Source organism: Phascolarctos cinereus, unplaced genomic scaffold (assembly GCF_003287225.1).
Source record: "Phascolarctos cinereus isolate Bilbo 61053 unplaced genomic scaffold, phaCin_HiC Scaffold_4;HRSCAF=312, whole genome shotgun sequence".
Classification (NCBI taxonomy): Eukaryota; Metazoa; Chordata; class Mammalia; order Diprotodontia; family Phascolarctidae; genus Phascolarctos; species Phascolarctos cinereus.
Window position 1 is genome coordinate 181,021,632 of NW_027555847.1, and position 25,782 is coordinate 181,047,413.

At 36.3% G+C, this 25,782-nt stretch overlaps 1 protein-coding gene across 2 annotated transcripts in view; it reads left to right on the top strand.

The window, feature by feature from the left end:
* PIP5K1B (phosphatidylinositol-4-phosphate 5-kinase type 1 beta) overlaps positions 1–25,782 on the top strand; it is a 334,132-nt gene that overhangs the window by 173,232 nt on the left and 135,118 nt on the right. For both annotated transcript variants that reach the window (XM_078152809.1, XM_021001802.2), the window contains exons 4-5: positions 8,408–8,538; positions 17,339–17,456. In XM_078152809.1, the coding sequence (XP_078008935.1) occupies positions 8,408–8,538; positions 17,339–17,456 (249 nt within the window). The remainder of the gene's footprint in view (positions 1–8,407; positions 8,539–17,338; positions 17,457–25,782) is intronic.

A 25,782-nucleotide genomic window follows, 5' to 3' on the forward strand; every position in this document is an offset into this window, starting at 1 on the left:
CTTGGCCTTTAAGGATGGATGTAATTATGATAGGTGGCAGTAAGGGCATTCCAGGGAGGGGGAATGGTATATACAAAGAATGGAAAGCAAGAAGCGTTTCCAGGGAACAGTGAGTACACTATAAGACTCTAGAATAGAGGATTCGTGTAGGGTCATGGAGTGAGATATAACTGGAAAGGTAGGTTCGAACCAGATTGTTAAGGTCCTTGCATGCCAGACTGAGGAATGTGAACTTTATCCCCATATAAACAACAGGGAATGATTAAAAAATGATTAAGCGAGAGCATGGCATGGTCAAGGCAGTGTTTTAGGAAGATTAACCTAACCGTGGTATATAAGATGGATTTGACCAGAACAATTAACATAAGTGTTCAGTATATAGTGAGTATTCAATAAACATTGCTAATTGAGTAAAACCTTGCACTATAAGCAGAAATATTAAATAGATCTGGATACAGGGGAGTTTAAGCTTAGAAGGATAGAAGCTGGGAGGCTTAGCAGAGCAAGGTATCTTCAAATAAATGAGAGTAGTTTTAGCATCCATTTTCTAAATAAAAAATAAATAAACGCTAGAAGTTATTGCTAATCCTATTCAATCTTAAGACAATTCTTAAAATTCATATACGTATTTTCAAACTTTTTTGATGTAATCAGTTATGCTGATTTTTCCCTCTTTTTCTTTTCTTTTTTAATATTCTCCTAGTGGGGCAGGAGAGGGATACTGGAGAAAAATGTAGTGAGGTCAAAAAAGAGCAATAAAAACTTATTTTTTAAAAAATGAATGTATAAATATAAACAAATCATCATGTTACTTTGGGGCTACATAGCATGATTTTCTCATGGTGTTACTTTAATTAAATCTTAATTCATAATCTTCTGAACTATTTTGGACCCCAGATTTAGATTGAACATGTGAAAAAATGTGTAAAAGGGAAAGAAAGTTACAGGACTCAATAAGCAGAGAGCTTAGAATTCCATTCAGCAAACATTTATTAAATCCCAACCATGTGTGGTATCAAACACACAGTCCCTAACACTCCCAAATGCTGCCTAAACAAGATTAAAATGTAATTGGGAAATATTTAACAGAATATATAAAAATACAGTAAAACATAGATATTTTATTTTAAAACTAAGTCAATATTCAGATAGCAGGGATCCTTAATGTATGAATTAGCAGCTTGTGTTCCTATTTGAGTTTGATACCACTGATGTTGTGGATTCCAATCCTGCCTGCCTCTGACACATGCTGGCTCTGTGACTCTGAGCAGTTCATCACTTCACTTCTTGATACCCCTCGACAGCTCTTTTAAACTATACGTTGACACAGTGGATAGAACACCAGCCCTGAAGTCAGGAAGACCTGAGTTCAAATCCAGCCTCTGACCAAACACTTGACACTTACTAGCTGTGTGACCCTGGGCAAGTCACTTAACCCCAATTGCTTAAAAGAAAAAATAAAATAATTTTAAAAATAAAATATACATTGAAAACAAGTTGGGATATCTGCATTGGTGGAGGGAGTTCCCTCTTCAGGAGTTCCTTTACCAATGAAATCACAGGTTCAGTTCAGAAAAAGAAGGGAATAAGGTACTATGTAACAAAACCATCCTTACCTTGAAGGAGGTTATGTTTTGTTCTAAATAATAACTTTGACAGAAGATGAATGTTGAACTCCAAAGGAATAATTAGAAGCTCCTAGATAACAACTGTTGGAAAAAGTACCAGGGCAGCTTCAGTACTTGAACTGATGTTTATTTATCTTTTTATCTTGATTTATCTTTATCTCTTGAGGCTACAACCTCTCCTACCATCATTTTAGTTGCTTACTCGTGGCCAGGAGGAGCATCTTCTTTGCCACCATATATTCTAATATTTAATGGTTTTACTTGACACAACCATAGTTCAATAATTTGTTTCATCTTCTGCCACTGGTTATTGAACTAATCTTTTTCTTTTCCTTTTTTTCTCTTAGCTATGCTTCTGAAACGAGTTCATTATATCATCTGGATAGGGGTGGGAATGCAGTTAAAATGAAAAAAATTTAATGCTTCCTTTTAAAGCCTATAGAGTTAGACAACTTGTTTAGTGATATAGTTTTGCAGACTGCCTGCTTTAGAAAACCTTTTTCTGTAACCAGTGTAATGTCATTAAAATCTTAGAACAAGATTTGTGTCCGAGCTTAATGCCAGGTTTGCTAAAGATTTCAAAACTTTTTATTATCTTTGTCCTTTTATTCACACAGCTTATTATAAATTTATATCTCTAGCAGACAAAGCAGATCCAGCAGGCTTCTCTCCAGGCAAAAAAAGCAGTATGTAATAGTGATAAGTATATTTTCATCTGCTCTTGACCAGAACCAGGACTCTATCTTCACTAGCAGTTCCTTAAACCAGTGAAATCACAGGTCTAGATTTAAAATAATAGTAATAATGAGAAAGGTAAAAATATCTATTCTACTTACCACAAGGGTTTTTGTGAGGCACACACATTGTAGTGTGTGCAAAAGTGCTTTGAAAACTGAAGGTAAAGCACTTTCCACTTTAGTATTGTCCTTTTTTATTATTAGCCACAGAATTTAGCAAAGAGTGAACTTTTAAAAAATTCAGTGAAATCCTAACTTCAACAACATCCTACCCTGAAGGTTGTGAAAAAGGCAGACCCATCAGAATAGGGGAAATACAGTCAGTAAGCTTATAAAGTATTATTTTAGTTACCATTATTAATGTTATTATTTACACAAAAATATGAATGCATTTGTAGGCAGTTATATTTTTTTCTTTATTGGACCTCTTGTTTCAGTGGTGTAGGAAATTGCTAATGAAGAAACTTCTACCAAAGAAAATGTGAATTGACTCTGCAACCTAGTCTAAGACTATTGCCTAGAGCCACTGAGAAGTTGAGTGATTTGCCCCAAAATCATATAGCCAACATATGTCAATCATATATTGGGACTTGAATCTCTCTCTTCCTGACACTGATGCCAACTCTCTCTCCACTACACTAGACTGCCTTCCTAATAAAGGGTACATGTGTAATCTGTTGATGTAATTCTCTTTTAAATATCGGGGCCACAGTAGAAGCATTTCTCGTATCCAAGCAACAAATGTCCTGTTCTAAGCCTTGATAATGTAGAGTCCTACATTAAAAATACATAATTTATTCCTCTGGGATCCGAAAACCCAGTCTTATAATACATTCACAAAGTCAAGGATCCTTTCTGTAGATTGAAGGAGAAAATGTTCATGTACATGGATGAGACTGTAAGGCCATGGATAGTTGCTGATGAAAGTGGATGATCCCAGTGTGTGTAGAATTCTGAACTGTCTCTACCAATTAAATGATTTGTTGGTGCCCATCCAAGATGAAGCAACCCTGCTTTCAAAGAACTGATGGTTCTAGAAAAACAACCAACATCCTTTCACATAGTAGCTTCATTGTCATTGTCATTACTCACTGATCTACTAATCAAAGATGCACAGTATAATATTTCAAAGTGTTTTCACACTTTAAGAACACATCTTGTTTAAGGACTATTGTGTTAGAAAACATCACAGTTCAGCAGAAGTTTGAATGCCATGCTAATATTCCATGTGGAAAGAGTTTGTATATTAAGCCTTTGGTATTGACTATTGAGGGAGAAAACAGCCTGCCTCAATAAAAGAGAAACTTGCATAAAAGAGACTTTTTTTTTGGAGGGTGGGGAACAGATGTGCATGAATATATGGATGTACTTATCTCCACATTAAATATATATATATATATATATATATATATATATATATATATATATAGTTTTAATTTAAGGCCTTTTTGCTTCTATAGAACCTAAATGTTCTGGTTGCTATTTTGAAAAAGAGTTACCCAATATACTATACTTCTATTTCTCAATGAGTTTTTAAGTCATTGTCTGTTTTCATTCATTACAATAGAAGCAAACGTGAATCTCTCTGGGCTGAGGTAAAGTCTCTGTAAAGATGATGAAGATTAAACTAGGTAATCTCTAAGGATCCATCCAGCCCTAACCTTTATAAAGTGCGTATTATGTGCTAGACACTGTGGCAAAGATTGGGGATCCAGAGAAGAATGCAAAACATTGTGTACCCTAAAGGACCTTACATGGTTGGAAGTGGGGTATGGTGAGAGAGCACCAATGGCTGGAGGGATAAGAAAAGGCTTCCTATAGAAAGTAATGCTCAATTCTCCCTGATTGCAAGTCCATAGTGCCTAGTAGTAGTCAAGTTGTTACCATTCAAAAAGTCTTAACTAATTATGATGCTAGTGACTAAATTAACCACAGAAAGAACCAGTTAGTTTCAGGATACAAATGTTAGTGGGATGGGGAAATGAACACAAAAAACCCTGATGAGGGTTATGGTAATCCCTCTGCATTCAAATCACACCTTAGATACTAACTCCTTGTGTAACTTTAGGCAAGTCACTTAATCTCTCTGGGTTTTCTCAACTGTAAAATGAGAGGATCGGAATAGGGGCAGCTAGGTGGTGCAGTAGATAGAGCACTGGCCCTGGATTCGGGAGGACCTGATTTCAAATCCAGCCTTAGACACATAACACTTACTAGCTGTGTGACCCTGGGCAAGTCACTTAACCCCATTGCCTGGCCGAAAAAAAAAAAGAAAAAGAGAGGATCGGAATAGATGTCCTCCAGAATCCCTTTCAGCAAGCTCTATGATCCTATGGTTCTAGTGTGGCCATTTTTCTTTTAGATCCCTTAGAAGGAAGTGATGCTACATCATGTGCTTTGCTATTAAAATGAGTGTGATGAAGAGCCCTAGACTGAGGCTAGAAGACTTGGGTTCTAATCCTGGCTCTTCCAGTAACTCCTGTGTGACCACACACAAGTCATTTTTCATCCTTCTGTCTCAGTTACTTCTTCAATAGGATGGGGGGGTGATGGATTAAAGTAGATTATCTCAGAAATTCCAACCATTTTTAGAAGTTCTTTGATTCCTAGTGATAGATGACTGAGTATAGCATCCCTCTTGAGTTTTTACATGAAGTTAAAAAGAAGAAAATCAATTAACCTCAGAAATTAGAATTACTGGTACAAAATGTCACTGAGCCCTATCAATGACATTATAGTAATGGAGTCATAGAGAGGGAAAAGTAAAAACAAATAACAAACTGAAGAGGGAAAAAACAAAGATTTGAAGCTCAACATTCTGCCATCTTCCTTCCCTAGGCCACTGAGTAAAAGGGCCATAGAAAATGAAAAATACCAAGGCATTTTCAAACCTAAGGAGAAATTTGACATTAAGATGCATAATAACATTTTTGTAATGAAGCAAACAGATTGAATGATGTGATGGAATACAGTTGTGCTGAATTCTTATCAGTATAATGATCAACCAGGATTCCCAGGAGACTGAGGGTGATAAATGCTACTCATCTTCTGATAGAAAAGGGAAGGATTCAGAATGCACCAAAAAGACAAATATTTTTAGGACATATCCAATATAGAAATTATTTTTATTGACTATACATTTGCGTAATGGGTTTTAGGTAGTTTTGTGTTCTCAGTGTAGAGAGGAATTTGATGTGGAAGGGTGAGAAGGCAAGTCTTGGCTAATTCAAACAACAAAAATACATACACACATACAACAGATCAATACAATGACCAACCATAATCCCTGAGAATTCAAAATGAAACATGCTGCCTATCTCCTTACCAGAGATGATAGATGGACTCAGACTGCAGATTGATACTTTTTTTTTGATGACATGGCCAATGATTGTTTTGCTTGATGATACCTTCTTGTAACAGGGGTTTAGTTTTTCTTGTATTCTCAAAGTGAGGGGAAGGGAAGTATGAGGGAGACAGAGAGAGAGAGAGAGAGAGAGAGAGAGAGAGAGAGAGACTGATTTTTACTTGAGAATAAAATAAAGCAAAATTTAATTTAAAAAAAAGAAAAATATTTAATTAACAAGAAAAAAGAGTCTCTCAAATGTTGGCAGTCTGCTGGATGATGTAGAGAAAACCAAAGAAATAGAACACCAAGTTCCTGCACTAGAAGGGTTTACATGAAAGCACTATGCAAATGCAAACTATTATTATTTGTAATCTCAATGTTGATGGGAATCATGTACTCATGAAAGTAATTAAATAACAATGCCATGCAGCAGTATTGAGTGGTACAGACAGTAAGTACTATACAAGATTGAAGAAAGGAGAGGATAATAAAGGCAAGAATATTAAGGCAATCTCCATAAAGGAGATGGGTTTTAAGTGAATTCAGGAGAATAGGAAAGTGATCCCTAATCTGAATTACTGGAAAAATGGTGGTGCTACTGAAGGAAATGTGAAAGAGTTGGTTGGTAGGATCAAATGCTACAAAGAACTCAAGGAAGAATAAAGTCTATGGATTTGTAAGGAATCAAGGGGGGAAAAATAGGAGCAGATGTTACATTAGGAGGTCATGTGGTATAGTGGGAAGAGCCAAGGCCTTGGGGTAAGGAGAGGCCTCAATTTGGATCTCACCTCTGATACTTAACCATTACAAAAGCATCGCCACGTCACTTAACCTCTTTGACTGAACTTCAGTTATCTCATATTAAATGTGGACAATAATACTCATAGAATGTACCTTACATGGTAGTTATGATGATCAAAGGAAAAATGTTTTGTATATCTTAAAACTATTATTATTTTTATCTTCTTGTTCAATAAAGTTCAGATAGAAACAGTCCTAGGACAATTCACTCTCTTACTATTATTCTTTTCTGTTTAATGTTCTTTGAACTGTTACATAGGTGGATAAAATGACTACTTTTGTAGTTGAATGAAAGTATTAGGATGCAAGCTGACCTTCTATAGGGTCACTAAGAGCAACCTTGATATGATTCCAGTAGCAGTAAGGACAACAGGGATAATACGAACCTATTATGATGATGGTGGTGGTGGTTGTAGTGGTGATGGATCAATCAATATTTATTAAGTGCCTACTATGTACCAGGCCCTGTGCTGTTACTGCTGCTGAATTTCCAGTAAATGATCAGCCTTGCAAAGACAACATAGTATTGTCAAAAAAAGCATTGAATTTGGAATCAGGTGACCTGAATTCAAACCCTAACTCTGATCCTGTGTGACCCTAGACAAGTTACCCTTTCTGAGATTCAGTGTCCTCACTTGTAAAATCTATATAATAGCATATACTAATTAACAAATGTTCTTAAAGTGCTATAAATGTGTGAGTTGACATTTTTAACCATTGTGTGATTCATTTTTTCATTCTTTTGTTCAGTAAGTATTTATTAAACCTCCAATTTCCATAGAGAATGGTGTTAGGTGCTGTGGGGATATAAAGAAGTATAAAACCCCTTCCTTGCCTTTAATGCTTATGTTTGAAATTATTCCTTTTTCTGTGCTTTTTCATGCGCTGGGAGAAATAGGTGCAGGTAATTTTCTCTAGGTTAACACAGAATATTTACTTGATTGTAGGTAATATTAGAGGAGTAAATTCCTAGAATTTTTCTTGTTCCAGAACTGCAAATTTATTTTTGGGTTAAAATGCACTAATCTTCAAGAGATTTTACTGGCAGTTTTGATCCCAGTTTAATGTAGATTTGTAAACAAGGAATCAGCTATGGTACCATACATATATGATACCAAAGAATTTTAGAATTAAACTACTTCTGTGCTCCAGAGAAAAAAATCAAAATTTTGTGTCTTGTATTTTTATGGTAAATAAATTACTTTTGTTCCTTGACTATGTTGTAATAAGTCTGGTTTTTAAAATCGCTGTTCTAGTTATATTTGGATAGAATCTTTAGATGATGAAACTTTTATTCTGCCTTCTAAAGTTATGATCTTACTTTTAAAAGGAAATTTTCCCTATGTATTAGCCTATAAACCTATTTTGTGATTTTGCTAGGATCTATGATTTCACTGATGTGAGGATTTCAGGTGGAAAGTTCTTTCACCAATTCAGATCAGCGGCTCGACTGTAACTTAGCATCCTCCAACTAATAGCACCTTCTTTCTCAACTACTTTGTATACATTTGTATTTATTAAGTTTATATTAGTGTTGTCTATATTTTTATGTATACTTCAAGGATTTGAAACCAGGGATTCCTGACTCCAAGCATCACCTGCTATATACCTCAACTCTTTATTTCTCATCACAAGTCCGGACAATGTTTATTTTAGCAATTTGTGTCAGAAAGAGAAATTTCATGGGAAGATTGAAGAATTTGATCTTTAACTTGTTGAAAAACAACCCCAAAAAAACAACCCATAACTCAGGATTTTCTCAAACCTTGGCTTTTGTTGTTGTTGTTGTCCAGAAACAGGAAAACAAAACTAACTACAAGCCCATCTTTGTTGCATGTAATCTTGAAAAGGAACTTGGCTGTTGGAACTAATGTCAAGACTTGTTTTCCTTCCAGACTGCATCATCTGCTATTAAGGGTGCTATTCAGCTGGGAATAGGATACACAGTGGGTAACCTCACTTCCAAGCCAGACAGAGATGTGCTTATGCAAGACTTTTATGTAGTGGAAAGTGTGTTTCTACCCAGGTAAGAATATTATTTTTAAGTTATTATTCGTAATTATCTTCTTGCTAATAAATAATGACTATATCATCATTATAATAACAGATATATTTATATCAAGTTTTAAGCAAAGGATTTTACATCTATTACCTCATTTGATCTTCACAATACTCAGCAGGTTTTTATTAAGTACCTACTATATACTGTACACTGTAGCAGGTTTTAAAGATACCAAAGAAAGAAAAAATGAAATCATCTCTGCCTTCAAGGAGCTTACATTCTGTTAGGGGAAATAGTGTATATATATATGTAGCAACCCTGCTAAAAGCCTTTGCTCATTCTACTTTGTGAGTATATAGCCTAATCCACAGTATGTGTTAGACTCCTGGCACTGCCAAAAACAGGCTAAATGATAAGAATTTTTATCATGTCAAAAGGAAGTAGAATGGTTTGGTGTGCACTTATGTCACATACATCAGAATCAACCAACTTTTATTTCTTTTGGTGACAGCTTATCCTTTCTCCTTCTTGGCTTCTATCCCAATGAGCTGTATTTATAAAAGACACCTGTCCATTTTGACATCCATCTCTAACAAAGTATAAAAATTGAAGAAGAATATTCTATCTTACTTGGGGTGGGGGCACATCATTTATAAAGGCCTTTGTTAGTTAATCCAGAAGTAATCCTTATTAAACTGGAAACATCAAAGCTTATTCATTTTGCAAATAATAAATTAAAATGAAAATAGAGATATTAACAAGTTAGTTAGCTTTTGGTTTATGCAGATAGCATCTTTTTGTCATCAAATCATGTGACTCTTAAAAATATGCCATTTCAATTGATTCATTAGTTTGCTAAGTGATTAAAGCTATTTGGATGGATCTTTTGTCTTATTCATAATATTCAGGAGATCCTTCCCAAAGTAAAAGTTATGCAAATCACATGCTACCCTTTGGTGGATCTGTGATTGCACCAGTTTGGGTAGTGTAGATTACAACCTATCCACAAATTTTTGTCACATGTAACTTTTGTTTGGGTTCTCCAGTAAATCTTCCACAGGGTGGCCATCCAATATACTGGAATCTTTTTCTTTCTTTTTTTAAAATTTTATTTTATTAATGTATGTATTTATTTTTAGTTTTCAACATTTACTTCTCTAAGATTTTGAGTTGTAAATTTTCTCCTCCTCCCTCCCCAATACAGCGTGCAATCTGATATAAGTTATGCATATACATTCATATTAAACACATTTCCACATTAGTTATGTTGTAAAGAAGAATTAGAACCAAAGGGAAAAACCATTAGAAAGAAGAAACAAAAAAAGAGAGAGAAAAAATAGTATGCTTCTCTCCGCATTCAGACTCCATACTTCTTTCTCTGGATGTGGATAACATTTTCCATTATGAGTCTTTTGGAATTGTCTCAGATCCTTGCATTGCTGAGAAGAGCTAAATCTATCAAAGTTGATCATTGCACAATATTTCTGTTACTGTGTACAATGTCTTCCTGGTTCTGCTCACTTCACTCAGCATGAGTTCATGTAAGTCTTGGAATCTTTTTCTAAGACCTTTTTGAATCATAGTACCATGGATTTGATACTTATAACTCATTTAATTCAATCCCTCCATTATACAGATAGAAAACTGAGGATCAAGGAGGCTTAGTAACTCGTTCAAGGTCACATATGTAGCAGACATGAAGGGCATTGTTTGAATTCAGTTCCTATGACTGCAAAATGAGTGCTATTTCCACATTTTGTGGATATCTGTGGAGCGCACATTACTCAACCATTGCTCTCATTACATGACTCAAAAGTGTAGATTCCACAGAAATTAACCATACCCATGAATATAATGAGATTCTTTAGATAGTCACAATGACATACAGAAGTTGGGCAATCAAACAACTTGGCCAAAGATAATTTATACCAGCTAAAGTGTAGTGGAAATCATACTAGATTTGAAGTAAGAGGACCTGGGATCAAAAGTGACTCTGCTACTCACTACTGTGGGATGGTAGAAAGAATGCTCAGGTTGGAGATAGAGAACTTGAGATTGAATCTAACTCTTAACTACCCATGTGACCTTGGGAAAATAATTTACTTTCTTGTGTCAAATCACATGACAAAAATGTTTGAATATTAAATTTTGCATCCTAACAAAAATATTTTTCCAGATACTAAGCTGTGTGTATGTTAAATACTTGATTTGCGCCCCTGAAAAAAGTTTTTTTTTCCTTTTAACAAGAGGATTTTTTGTGTATAAAAATAGTATGAATTTCTAAAACTTTTTTTAAAATTTTAAATAAAACCACAGATAGTGGAATGTGACAGTAGAAATTCATGCTATCACTGTCTTCCTCATCCAGAAAATGATGAGATTTGACTAGATTATCTTCCAGAACCCTCCTGGCTCTAAAATCAAGTCCTAAGAGAAATCATTTCTTTTTTGTCTTTTGGGAGTTAAATTGCAAATTCTCTTTCTCATAACAATAAAACGCTATTTTTAGGATATTTTATTCTGGTAGTCTCAGAATTACTTGTGAATATTGAATTTTCCTGTAGGGTTAACTTTCTTTCATATCTCTTCTAATAATTCAAGGAACCAGTATTTCACTAGGGAGTTCACAATTTCATCTGCACCTCTACTGAATGCTTATCTCAGCCCCTAATAGATCATCTTCATAAGTTTCCTGGCTGGGGAAAAAAAAAAGTCCATCACCACTAGTCAGCCCTGGGATGATGAGTCAAATTTAGTTAAGCCAATAGCACATGTAAAGTACATTAGGGAGCCTATAATGAAGACTTTCAAACTTGCTAGAGCTTGGTTATCAGCCCTTGCTCTCTGCCTTAGGAACCCAAGATTACCTCAATTCCATAGAACATCAGTGGAGGGATAGATGCATGGAAAAATTGAGGCTTGGGAATTGAAGGGTTAAATGAAGTCCTAAAATCTTTTTCAACTGCATGATTCCAAGATGCACCCAGATTTATGTGGCAAGTTCCTGAAGGGAGCCAAGGCTGATTCTGGATCTGTTGATGCCTGGGCTGGTGTAGTGTACATCAGTTGAATGGGGAAAGAAACTGTTTAATACGTTTTGTATTCAGCTTGTAGAATTAGACCTGATGGGACAATCTTTTAATGTGGCAGAAAAACTGCATCGAAAAAAGGCCACATGACCTGGGATAATTTCCTGAGTGACTAGATCCCTAGTCACCAACCCTAAATTTCCCTCTATTGTTCTCAAAGCTCTAAGATCCAGACCTCCCTCCTTCCAAAACCTCCATAACTACCATTTTATTGGAGGGAGGAGTTATTTATTGTTTTGGTTTGGTTTTTGTTTTATTTTGGAAGCAATGGGGTTAAATGTCTTCCCAGGGTCACACAGCTAATAAGTGTCTGAGACTGGATTTGAACCCAAGTCTTCCTGATTTCAAGGCCAGTCATCTATTCACTTCATCACCTAGCTGTCCCTATAACCATCATTTCTGAAGATGAGAGCTGCTAGAACAACTGATTGGCCAGGGCCCAGGAGAATCTCTGCTATATGCAAATTATTAGTAATGTTAAGGAGCACCATAGGAAGGGGTTGGTAATAAAGATTATGCTCTTCTTGAATTCCAAAGACTCAGTTTCATTTTCAGATTCTGACACTAGGTTATTGTCTGACCATCATCACTCAACCTTTTTGGTGTCTTCACAGCTAAACCTGTCATTTAAGAGTTAGTGCTGACCCTCTTACCCTACTTGAAAGGAATATTCTTGTGCTTGCTCAAGAAAAGATCTCAGAAAGGTTTTAGAAGTCCTATAGTAAAATAACCCTGTCGGGATATCATAGTAGCTGATCCAGTAGAATTGTAAGTGAGAAACATATGCTTCACTGACTTGTACAATTTATTTTTTTAAAAAAGCAACACAAAGAAATATAAACGCACTCTTGGTAAAGGTCGTACAGTGTCTAAGCTTCCAAGTTGAATCCCATTAATTTCTTTAGGAGGATAAAATAGATTTTCCTCTAGGGATTAGTGCCATATTACTCAGCTTTGTGTTGCAGAAAATTATTCCATTATCAAAATTCAAAAAATGATAACCAAAGGCTTTAAAGTTAAAATTTACAAACTATTTTTCAATCCTGCCTTAGGCATAAATACCACCCAACTTGCTCCTCCATTGTGGGAAGCACACAAAAGGAAGTCTTGTCTTCCCACTCTCACTTCTATGAATTAAAAAAATAGAGGTCTGGAACCAGCCCAGGGCATTATAAATTCAAGTCTCTTTAGAAATACATGCTGCCACCCTCCCCCCCCCTTGTTATGACTAAGATGCTTTCCAAAGCTTTGATTTCATACCTATTTTCTATTTTAACCCAAGTAAAAGTATTCTTCTTTCTCAGACTTCTCAGAACACTTTCCTTTTACAGATCTTTCATAATTACTTCATTCTCTCTTGTATCATAATTAATCTTATTCATATCTTTCCCTCATAATACAGGATGTCCCAAAAGTCTTGGTGGAGTTTTAAGCTTTTATGATTTGGGGGACAATTCTGTAGACTGTAAGTTCCTCGAGTTTTTGGTTTTTAAGTTCAGGTCACTTTATTTTCTAAAAAGTCTCTCTTACAATCTCAATATACATGTTCTTCTTTATGATGTTCCACTTAGAAGAAGATGAGGAGAAACAAAAAAAAATAGAAATAAGGAAACATGTAGAAAAGCTTATATCAATGTAAATTATAACCTTCAAGTCTGCCAAGTCTACTTGGAAGCAATTAAGATCATCCAGATTCTTTGTTAGGTATATATAAAGAGCCTGGGGTTCAAATCCCACCTCAAACACTTACAAGCTATGTGACCCTGGACAAGTCACTTAACTTCTGTTCACCTCAGTTTTCTCATCTGTAAAATGTGGATAATAATAGCACTTACCTCCCAGGGTGCTTGTGAGGATCAAATGAAATAAAAAATTGTAAAACGTATAGCATAGTACCTGGCACATAGGACTATGGCAATATTCATGTTGTTATTGTTGTTGTTATATACCTTTGTATATTCAGTACCTGACATAGAGATACTTAATAGGCTAAAGATGTACACAGTCTGAAGAGAAAGCAGTATACAATAATAAATGTATGAATGAGGGAATGAAAGTTATAGGGAGACTAAGAGAATATAATATCCCTTAAGATTACCAATCATGCACTTTATAACTGGTTGTGTTTTGAAAAAAGGCTGGATGTAATTCTGTCACTTGACAGGCAAGACCTAGGATCTGATAGTCCATAACAACAGCCATGTTCATCTGAGATAACCAAGGGGAACTTTCTTCCCACTGTCAGACTAATACCCATTAAAGTCATTCTCTGTCATTAGCAGCTAAGCAGATGGTGAAGGCATTTTGTAATGTTTGTAAGTGTGTCTGAAGCTAGACTCCATTCTGAGTGTCAGTAAGATAGCATATATATGTGAATCTTGAGCACAATACCTTCAAGCAAGATGCCCTAGCTTTGTGTCAACTGGCTGATATATTCAGTCTGCCATGCAGCACAGCCCCTGAGCACTTCTTTCAGTCATGTCCGACTCTTTGTGACGCCATTTGGGGTTTTCTTGGCAAGATATTGGAATAGTTTTCCATTTCCTTCTCCAGTTCATTTTACAGGTGAGGAACTGAGGCAAACAGGGTTAAGTGACATAGTTAAGCTAGTGAGGGTCTGAGGCTGGATTTGAACTCATGAAGATGAGCTTTCTGGATTCCAAGTTCTATCCACTGTGCCAACTAGCTGCCCCAAGCACTAGCCATATTGGACCTTCCCAATAATTTGTATATCCTCAAGTCCCCTAGGACTTCATTTTACTTCAGGATAGATTTGTTGTTCTCTAGAACCACTTAAAGACCAAGAGGTAAATAAATGTTCTTTTGTGCAGTTACTTTTTGGTATAATGTCAAGCCATGTATGTAAATGCGAGCATGAACATGTACATGCCTGTTAGAGGGGTGGGCTTCTTAAATTACAGGGTTTTTTTTAATTAGGCATTTAACGTGTGCAATCAGTTATTATTTTTTTTTCTTCCCCACTTCCCTGTCATCATAATATAGGTTGGTCAGTATATCTTCAAGAAATACCATTTAGTCTTAATATTAGTCCAAGTAAGACCCAATAAGGAAAGAAATTCTGCTGGGCATGGGAGAGCACAATGAATTCCAAAGAAATGACTCTTGGATTATCCACAATTTGAGCTACTTCATTAATTCATTAATTAATTCTTCATTAATTCAGACTTTTGAGTGTTCCAACACCATAATTACTAATTGACACTTAAAATACCACATGTAACTCAGCATAGTTCTAGAGACCTCTAATTTCATCCATATAAAAATCCCCTTTCTTGACAAAGATCACCCAACCCTTGTATACCTTAGTAGACGGTCTTCATGAATTGCCATGACCGATAAATTTTACCACCTGACGGTCAGCCTTCTGCAGTTGAACATTTCCAAACTTGGCTAAGCTGATTCTAGAATGGCTGACTCAGTCTGTTGCCAGGCCTAATCAGGAAATCTTTCTAGATTGGTAAGACATACCATAGCTTGTGTTCCACTAGCACTTAGCCTGTGAAAACCACAGCGTTTGGCCCCTGTCATGCCATGAAAAGAAAAAATAAGGCTTTTGATTAAGTCCACTAGTAAGCATTGAACACTTTTGTTTTTATTCGATTTCTGTTAAAGCATTTACCAAACCACAGGTGTTTGTACTTAATTTCTTAACAGTCTGTCCCTACAAGTCTCTTTTTCCTTCATTCATTTATTCATTCAAGAAATATTTATTTGAATGTCTATTCCATGCAATGCACTGAGACAGTGTATCGGGCTCTTTTGTAACTTTTTTTTTTTTATAATACTGCCTGTTTAGCAATGAGACCTAGAAGGCTTGCTTCATCTTTAACCATATTCTGCCAGTTCCTATACCAGCTGGCAGGGTGTGTGCCTAAAGGAAGGACACACACCCAAAGATGCTGTATTATGTGTGTATGATCACCAAGGAAACCTAACACTTTGTTCTGTAACATTAGTTGAACTCTTCTCAGTAGTCAATGAGGAGAAACATTAGGCAGCAGAACAGAGGAAAACCATTGTAATTCATGGAAGCAGTAGGGAAGAAAGAACATTGCAACATGTTCAAAGTAACCAGCAGCTAGAAAACTGAACAGTATTGCCTCTGATCATTTTTTCTTTAGGCAGCTAGCTGGTACAAGGGATAGAGTGCCAGGCCAGGAGTCAGGAAGACCTGAGTTCAAATCTAGCCCCAGATACTTAACTAGCTTCTGTAACCCTCGGTAAATCAATCACTTAACCCACTGCCTCAGTTTCCCCAATTGTAAAATGAGAATAATAATAAAACCTATCTTGCAGTGTTGTTGGGAGGATCAAATGAGATAATATTGGTAAAGCCCTTAGCATAGTAGGCGCTTAATAGATGTTTATTCCTTTTCCCCCCTTAAAATGGTTTTATTAATACTTTTTTCCCCTAAAACATTACTGTTATTTCTCACTGTGTCCCTTCCCCCTCCAAGAGATCCCTCCCTTATAACAAATAACAAATAAGTAAAGTCATGGAAAACAAATCAACATATTGGCCATGTCTAAGAACATATGCCCCATTCCACACCCGTAGTCTACCACCCTCTACTCTTACCATCCATCTTATGTAGTCATGACTGGTCACTGCTCCAATCTCTGATAGGATCACAAGGCCATACCTTGTTTTACTTTATTCCTTCATTCATTCAATTGTACTTCCTTCTTCTGGTTTCTTACTGGTTTCTTGCTTAAATGGAGACTGGATTTTTAAATAGTTTAAGGTAAGAAGGAGAATGAATCCAAGAAATGAGAAATCAAGATGAAACACTGTGAAAGAAACATGATGAACATACCCATGAGAAATTAATTTTGTTCATTGCATAAGGCAAATTAGCATAGTGTAGCTGCTGATTACAACCTTTATTTAGCCTCTATGTTTAATGCCCTGAAACAACAATATTCCATATTTGTTGACACCCTATACCAAATTTACTAAATGCTGCCTACTTTCCTATCTTGGACAGTAGTTTCACTTGTCTGATCCCTTTGTTCCACAAACCAAAGAGTCCTACACAAGGTTCACTCTTCTAATCCAAAATAAGTTACAGAGATGTGTAGATATTACTATTATCATCACCAAAATCAATTGCTTATATTTGTTTCTTTCTTTTAACAATCTTGTTTGTTTTTTAATATACTAAAAAGTATATGCATTCCTGATTTCAAGATTTCACTCAGCATACACACTATGTATTATTGTAATATACACTATTGTTATTTTTCTTCATGGTTTATTTTGGATATTTGTCTAAAACAGTCATATCAAACTATCTGTTTGTGATGGCTCAGCTCTTGTAGGTGCTAGATGATAGGGCAGTGCCCTTCTGTTTAGAGTAGCACAAATTTTGACTTCCCATCATGTATTCAATATTGCTGGGGTTGATGAAATGCCGTTCCTTAGAAGGGCCACGCAGAATGTTGAATCAGTGGTACCCTCACACAGCTAACTACATGCTGTGGATTGGCAGGGAAGCTTGCTTAGAGGAGGCTCTAGCTGAGATGGCATCTGTTCTGTTCTCAATTGACGGACATGTGTTGGTTACATGTGCATCAAGAGACCTACTTCAAACGATTAAAATTTTCTAGAGGAGAAACTGGCCTGAAGAAAAAAGAAAACTTCCTATAATTTGACATTCAAATGGACATTTCTCATCTGTGCATTTTTTTTTTTTTTTTAATTTTAATTGTAGCGAAGGGAGCAATCTGACCCCAGCTCATCACTACCCAGACTTCAGATTTAAGACATATGCTCCAATAGCATTTCGGTATTTCAGAGAACTTTTTGGTATCAAGCCTGATGATTACTTGGTAAGAATTTATAATTTTCCTCCCTCCTACTGAAATATGTGATGTAATTATTTTTCTCATTTGTCTCACTGGCAACTTGTGACTATTGTTTTCCAAGACTCAGAGGAAAGTTTCAAGTTCCAAGTTTTATAACAAGTACATATTTGTGCCCTGAGATGAAATGGATTACCTCCAGAAGTAGTGGGCTCCCCCTCTTCAAAAAAAATCATAGATGATTAAATTTCTATAAATTTAGTTCTAGAAAATAGTTTTAAATTCTGTAGCTTTTAACAGATATCCACAAAAATTGCTACGCTAATTGGTATTTAAGTAACTATGGTATTGGTTCCTACTTCAGATAATTATTCTAAGAGATATATTATAATTAGATGTAAATACTGCTGTGAATTTAGCTGATGGAATTCTTTTTGAAAACCTTCTTATCTTAATTGCCTTACTTGTGTGGTTCATCTCAAACTTGCCTTGACCCACAATAATTTTCACCTTGACCTGAAATTTGTATAATGTTTGCTAAAACATTATATTCTTGACTAATTCTGATAATATAGATTCCATGTCACTACAACTCTATTTTATAACTCTGAATGTTGTATTCAGAGAAATGTTTTTTCACATTCCATCCCCATCTCATGTACTTCATGAGTACAGTAAACAAACAAAAAAAAAACAAAACTTGTTGTGGGGCAGCCTTTTTTAGCTTCCAAGTTCATGACATTTAGGCTTCAGAGACCATGAATTTCACTTTATTCATTCAACAAACTTTTTAAGCCACTGTTCTGTGAAGAGCACTGGGTTAAATACTGAGTAAAAGAGACATAAAGTTGACATGAGATATAGTTCTTGTCTTCATAGAGTCTATGATCTACTGGAGGGATTAGATACATATGCAGAAAGCTATAACACGTATTGCTCGCGTACCATATAAGTGTGTGTTGTTATCCTTATTCACTATTTCATGATGAGTACATTAGAGGGTTATAGAACAAAGCATCATGAGTTCAAAGAGGGAAGATCTTGTTGACATGGAGATTAGGGAAGACTTGATTTTTTAAAGGATAATTGGGAATTCTAATCACACAAAATCAAAGAATCTCAGAGTTGGAATGGGACATTTACTCTAAGCTGTATTTGACCATGAATCCCCTCAACCACGTCCTTAATAAGTAGTCATCCAGGTTTTCCTTAAACAAGAGACCATTCTACTTTTGGAGTAACCATTTGGATGTTTTTCTGCGCCTTGAACTGAAATTTGCCTGTCTATAACTTCCATTTATTTTTCCTAGTTTTGTCCTCTGGAGCCAATCTAAACAAATATAATTCCTGTTTCATGGGACAACCCTTTCTATACTTGAACATAACTAGTAGGTGCCCATTAAGACTTCTTTTCTTCAAGCTAAACATTCTAACTTCCTTTAACTCAGTGGTTCTCAAAATATAGTCCAAGGATCCTTGAGGGGGTCCCTAAGACCCTTTCAGGGAGTCTTCAAAGGTAAATCTATTTTCAAAATAATGCTAAAACATTATTTGTTTTTTCAAATACTCTTCTTCTCTCCAACTACATATTTGTGTGAGGCCAAATTTTATTCATATACTTCAACCAAAACAACAAATATATTGCAACAGAATGAATGTAAAAGCAGATATGACACTCCAGCTTTCTTCTGTTCAGCCAGACAGTAAAAATATTTGCAAAATATATGTAAAACATCACTCTTCTAATTAATTTTTTTATTTGGAAAATGTATTTTATTTTTCCCCAAAAAATGCATTCAGTTAACATGTAATAGACTTATTATTTTAAATAAGTTACTAAATAAATATTTTAAAATTTAGCAATTTTAATTTCTAATGTAGCAAATGTCAATAGATATAACCCCCATAAGCAAAAGCTCTTTGGGGTCTTCAGCAATTTTGAAGAGTGTAAAGCATTTTTTGAGAACCAATTGCTTTAAGCTATCTTTATACGACATTACCTTTAGTCCTCTCCCTTCCCTGGCTGTCCACCTTTAAACAGCTTATCAGTGTATTTCCCAAAATATTACCCAGAGCTGAAGTGTTCTGATCGAGAAAAAATATAGTGTTTCTATCTACTCCTTCTTCTGGGTACCATGCTTCTCATAATATAGATAAAGATTATATTCACCTTTCCTTTTCATACTATGGATTTATGTGGGGCTTGCCATCCCCTGAAGTCCTTTTTCACACTATCTGTAGCTCACTATGGCTTCTCCAACTTTTTCTTTTGAAATTGACCCAAGAGGACTTTGTTCCAGTATGTTTGAAAAGGAAGAAAGTTAATCATGGTATCTGATCAACACAACAAACTAAGAACCTAAAAGATGGTTTCGTAAAGACAGACAAATTCTTAACGATCATCTCATTTGGGTTCAGTTTAATAAGACAGAAGTCATTCAAAACAAATCTGTTTTTCAGAGTACTGTGCTATTTGTTAATTTCAAATGAGATGAATATTTGAAATAAATGCCAATACAGTTGGCAGCTAGGTGTCACAGTGGATAGAGTGTTGGACTTGAAGTCAGGAAGACTTGAATTGGAATCCTGTCTCAGATATTTCTAGTTGGGTGACCCCAGGTAAGTCATTCATATTCTCTTAGCCTCAGTTTTCCCATGTGTAAAATGCAACAAGAGCAGCACTGACCTCACAGGGTTGTTTCGAGGATAAAATGAGGTAACGTATGTAAAGGAGATTGTAAGCCTTAAAGGCTATATAAACGCTAGTAATTATTTTTGTTATTTGTTATCATATGAAGAACTGAACTATTTATTACTTCATGAAAGCAGAATTCCACTTTGTATTCACTCACTCAACAAACATTTACCGAGTGCTTAGATTATACTAGGCCCTGGGAATTTAAAAAACTCAGGGATTGGGCCTGTTTATAGTAGGGACTCTTAAGTAAATGGTTTAACTTTTACTTATTTCCCAATATCTATCTGGAATTGGTTGATTAGAGGATATCTTGAATAAGTCTAATTCCTCAATCCTAAAGTAATCCTGCTCAGAACACAGCAGATCCCACATTCATAGAGCCAGAGCTAAAAGGAACCTCAGAGGTTTATCTAGTCCCTCAATCTATAGAAAGAGAAACTGAGGCCCAGGAAGGTTCAATGACTTATCCAATGATACCCAAGGTTACCCTGGATTCAAACCCAGGGACTCTGCCTGTAAGTCTAGCACTCTTTCCACTGTAGACAAAACGTGCTCTGTTTTCTTCATGTACAAGACTAGGTAGCTCTTCAGGAGCAGGGGAGTATCATTCAGTTCAGTTTAACAACCCAATTTGTATAAAATGTCCCATCCATTCGGGATAGAAAGCTACAACCCAGTTTGGGCTTTCAAGGAGATTACAATCTAAATGAGGAGAAAGACATACACAAAGACCTATGATAAAAAGGAGGGCAAGATAAATACAAAGGAGAAGTGCAAAGTGCTATGAGAAAATAAAGAAAGAAGAGTTCATGTTTACATTGGAGCAGGAAATGGTAATATCAGAGAAGGAAGTATGAAGGGCAAAGGAAGGTTCTTAGTTGGGACTAAGGTACAAGACAAGCTCATCCTAGACATGGGGTATGGCATGAAAATTGAGATCGTGAGAGTGAATCTACTCTCCCTCTCTTTGGGAAGAATATGTAGAATGATGGGTAGAGGGCCAAGAACTAAGCCTCAAGATTCATTCACATTTAAAAGGCAGAAGGAAGAAGTGAGAGGAAATGCAGAAGCAGTGTTAATAGGTTCAAGAAGTATGCTGTCATGAAAGGCAAGGGAAAAGAATATTTAAAGAATGAAATAGTCAGAAATGCCCAATGCCAAAAAGGTGTAAGGGGAACAAAGATTGGGGCAGGGGGTTGGGAGGGGAAGGAAGGTCGTTGGATTTGGAGCTTGGTGAAGCTTGAAGATAGCAATGAGGAGAATAGACATTAAAATATAAGTAAGGGGAGTCCAGAGACAATGTCATTCCTAAACTCTTGCCTCTCAGAGAAACAACAATTTCTTATGTGGCGTGGTCTTGGAGTCTAACTTTTTCAGTTGATCAGTCAATAAACATTATTAGGTACCTACTGTGTGCCAGACACTGTGCCAAGTGCTAGAGATACAAAGAAAGGCAAAAGGTAGTCCTTGCTCTCAAGGAGTTCACACTCTAAGGAGATGACCTAGAAACAACTTTGTACAAACAAGTTATATACAGGATAAATTGAAAATAATCAAGAGAGGGAAGGCACTAAAATTAAAGAAGATTAGAAAAGACATAGGCAACACAAGCTTAGGGGTTACCTCGTGAGATATGAATCCCCAGTTCAGAAGTTCATCGACTTGTCTTTGTAGAGAGAGAAGGGGAGTTCTTGAGTAGGATATATTTTGGAGAAAAAATAGAATCACCCATGTGGCCCTCACAATTGGAGGAGGAGGAAGAGAAAGGAGATTATAGTGTTGACTTGCTGAGTGAGAGATCAAGACCTTGCCACATACCTACTATTACTGTGAATTATTCAAAAAGAACAAGTTTGATGGGAAAGAGGGTTCCTACTCAGCCCTAAAGTGCTTGCTTGGATTGGGGAGTCTAAACCACAAAATTTCACTATTAGTCTTAGAAGGAATTGTATCACCATAGAGAAAGCAGTCAGGGGAATAGTTATGAAGAAATAACTGGTTATTTTAAAAAATGGAGGCTGTCAGAATATACAAGGGAGTTTCATGGCAAAATGAAGGGGAGCAGGTAGAATTGAAAGACAGATTTACAGTCAGGGGACCTGGATTAAGGGAAGAACATTTTGTCATCATTTTATTTTTTAAAGAATGGGAAATTTGGGCACTGGGATTGCAGCTATTGTGATTTACATAGCCATACAGAAAATAAATCCCAAGATAGCTATGCGGCTTCTAGAAGTGACATTTTATTTAACCCAACCCCCATCCTCTCTTCATATTCTCCAGTCTACTTCTATTCTCACCAAGGTCTTCACCCTTCCACATGGACCCTTGATCCCATACTCCCTTGTCTCCTTCTGTAGCTTGTCCCCACAACTCATCTCTTCTTTCTCCAATTCTCCGTCTCTCCCTATCTAAGTCACTCTCGTTAAAAAAAAAAAAGCCTTCACTAAATTCCCATATACTCTGGCACTGACATTATATTTGACACAGGACACTGCTCTGACATGGTTCAGTGGGAAAAGCACTAAGCTAGGAGTTAGGAAGCCTAAGGCTCCCTAATTTGTGGAAGGAACCATAGGCTCCTTGTCTATCCCACAGGAATTCAGAGTTCCCAAGGTACGTGAACAGAGTTGGGGTACTCTTGTCATCCCAATAGTAGTTTAAGGATTCTAGTGTTAGGCCAGGGTCTTGTCATTTTCTGCCGTATTTTGGACATGTTAGTACTTTCTTAAGTGCATGTTCAGGAGGTACCAGTTTTTCATATGGTGATAAACTTGACAATGTGAAAGCAGCTTTCCATATAATAGGTTACACATAAACAGAAACTCATTCATTCATATAACAAATGTTTAAGCACCTACTGTGAAGGAGGCATTGGGGATACAAAAACAAAAGCAGCTCATGCCCTAAGGAGTTTATATCATATTGAGAGAAAACAACATGAGCACAGATACTTAAACACAAAATAAATATGAAATATTTTCTGGAAAGACACTGGCAACCTGAGTTATCAGTTATCAGACTAGGACTCTGTAAAAGGTAGCACATGAGCTGCACCTTAAAGGAAGAAGCTCAGAGTGCCTAGAGATCAAAGTAAGAAGGGAGTGAATTTCATGCTTGGGGAATTGGCCAAGCAAAAACCCAGAGACAGGACATGGAATGTCCTATCCAGAGAACAGCAAGTAGACCAGTTTGGTGGGAAGCCAGATTCCCAGGAAGAAGAGTACTGTGCAGTAAGCCTGAGGAGAAAGTCTAGCGATGAATTTGAAGAATTTCAAATCTCAGAAAAAGAGGAGTTTGGATTTTATCCGAGATGCCAAAAGACTGCAGGTGAGAAATGAAGGCCTGAACCAGGGTGGTGACTAAATGATTGGAAAGATGGGAACAGATGCTAGAGATGTTGTGGAGGTATACTTGACAAGATTTGAAAAACTGACTACATATGAAAGTTGAAGGAGAGGGGAAAAGTTGATTCTGAAGTTGTGAACTTGGGTTACTGGAAAAATATTGGTACTTTCAGCTGAAATAGGGAAAGTAGAAATGTGTAAAGATTTGAGAAGATAGATAAAGAATTCTGTTTTTGACAGGTAGGGCATAAGATGTCTACGGGGCATCCAGGCAAAAATATCTAATGGGAAGTTGGCAGTGTGGGACTAAAGCTGATGAGAGAAAACAGAGTGATATATGTTGATTTGGAAGTCAGCCATAACAGCTGATCAGTGAGCTCATGAGAGCTGCTAAAATCACCAAAATAAAGAAGAAAGGCCTCAGGACAAAGCCCTAGGATACAACCACCCATTGACAGCAGGTCACTAACGATGAGTTCATGAAATGAGACTGTGATGGATTAGTTAGATAAGTTGTAACAAATTGAGGAAAAGAGAAATATTTTGAAAACCTAGAGAAGAAAAAGTATCCAAGAGGAGTTATACGTACAACAGTATAAAATGCTGTATATTTGTTTAAAATGTTTTGTTTTTCTTTTCTTTTTTCATTGAAAAGTAGGAGATGGGAGGGAGAAACAATAAATGCTTGTTAATTGAAAAAATATTTTTTAAAAATTTTAAAGATGAGGACTGAGAAGAGTTTCTCAAATTTGACAATTTGGAGATCATGATAACCTTGGAAAGAACAGTTTTAATTGGATGAGATCAGAAGCCAGATTGCAAAGAGTTGGGGAATAAGTATGAGAAAGGAAATTTCAGGCAATGAGTGTGGACTATGCTTTTTCTATGACTCTGGCTATGAAGGAGAGGAGAAATATTTCTTGAGCATATGTTAAGATCTAGAGAAGGCTTTAAAAAAATAACAAGAGTGATTTGGTAATACTTATAGGTAGCGGGCAAGGAGCCAGTAGATAGGAAGAGATTGGAAATTGGAGAAAGAAAGATGATTGTGGGGACAAGATGGAATCAAAGGCTCATGTAGAAGGGTTGACCTCAGAGAGAATGGAAAAGGACAGGAGCATATAAAGAGAGGTTGGAGAGGGGCCAGGTTAAAATCAAGGATTTTTAAGCTATACAAGTGGGGAGAAGAGGGAGCTCATGGCAAATGCTCTCTATTGTCTCAGTTAAGTATGAGACATGGCCCTCTGATAGGGAGCAGGTGCTGGTATGGGAGGATCAGGAAAGAAGAAAGAGTTTGAAGTAGCTTCTATGGGGCATATGACAGAGAAGGAAGGGTAAAGGGTTCCCTTGCTCATGTGAAGCTCAAGATGAAATTAGATAATACAAATTATAGTGAGCAGTTTTATGATTTCCTCTAGCACTGCTTAATATCACATAAGAACAGAAAATGCAGATGGTGGAAATAAGCCAGAGTTAAGGTTTTAAAAAGGCATGATTGTCTATAGGACAAGAGAGACAAAGAATTCAAATCTAGAAAATAATATACAGTTGAATGGGTTAACTATAGGGTTAATATTTGTATGAGAGTAAAGTAAAATCAGAGCAAAGGTGATAGCCTTGGAGAGCACTAAGGAATGGATGGATTCATGGTCAAGGTGAGGACAAACACCAGGGTTAGGAGGAGATGGTGGAAGGATAGGGAGTTATGATCAGACATAAGAATTTCAGAGTTTCTAATTATGGAAGTGGATCATCATGGATAATGGTAAGATCAGGAGTGTAACTATCACTTCGTGTGCCTGAGGTAGAGTCAAGGTGAAGAGGAAGTAAATCGAGGCTTGTGAACTGGGAAGCCAGATTTCTGAGGGACATCAACATGTCAGTCAATTAGTAGGTGAATAAACATTTATTTAGTACCTACTGTGTGACAGGCACTGTACTAAGTTCTGGGGATATAAAGAAAGGGAAAAGACTATCCCTATTATCAAGGAGCTCACAGTATAATAGGGGAGACAACATGCAAATGCCTGTGCACACATTTGTGTGTATGTATATGTAATACATATTTTATACATATATATATATATATGCATACATATGCATATCGCATACCTATATCTGTGTATATGCATGTATATATGTGTATATATGTGCAAATAAATATATGACAAATTAGAAACGGGGGCAGCTAGGTGGATAGAGCACTGGGCTTGGGATCAAGAAAACTCATCTTCATGTTTTCAAATTCAGCCTCAGATATTCCCTAGCTGTATGACCCTGAGCAAGTCATTTAACCCTGTTTGCCTCA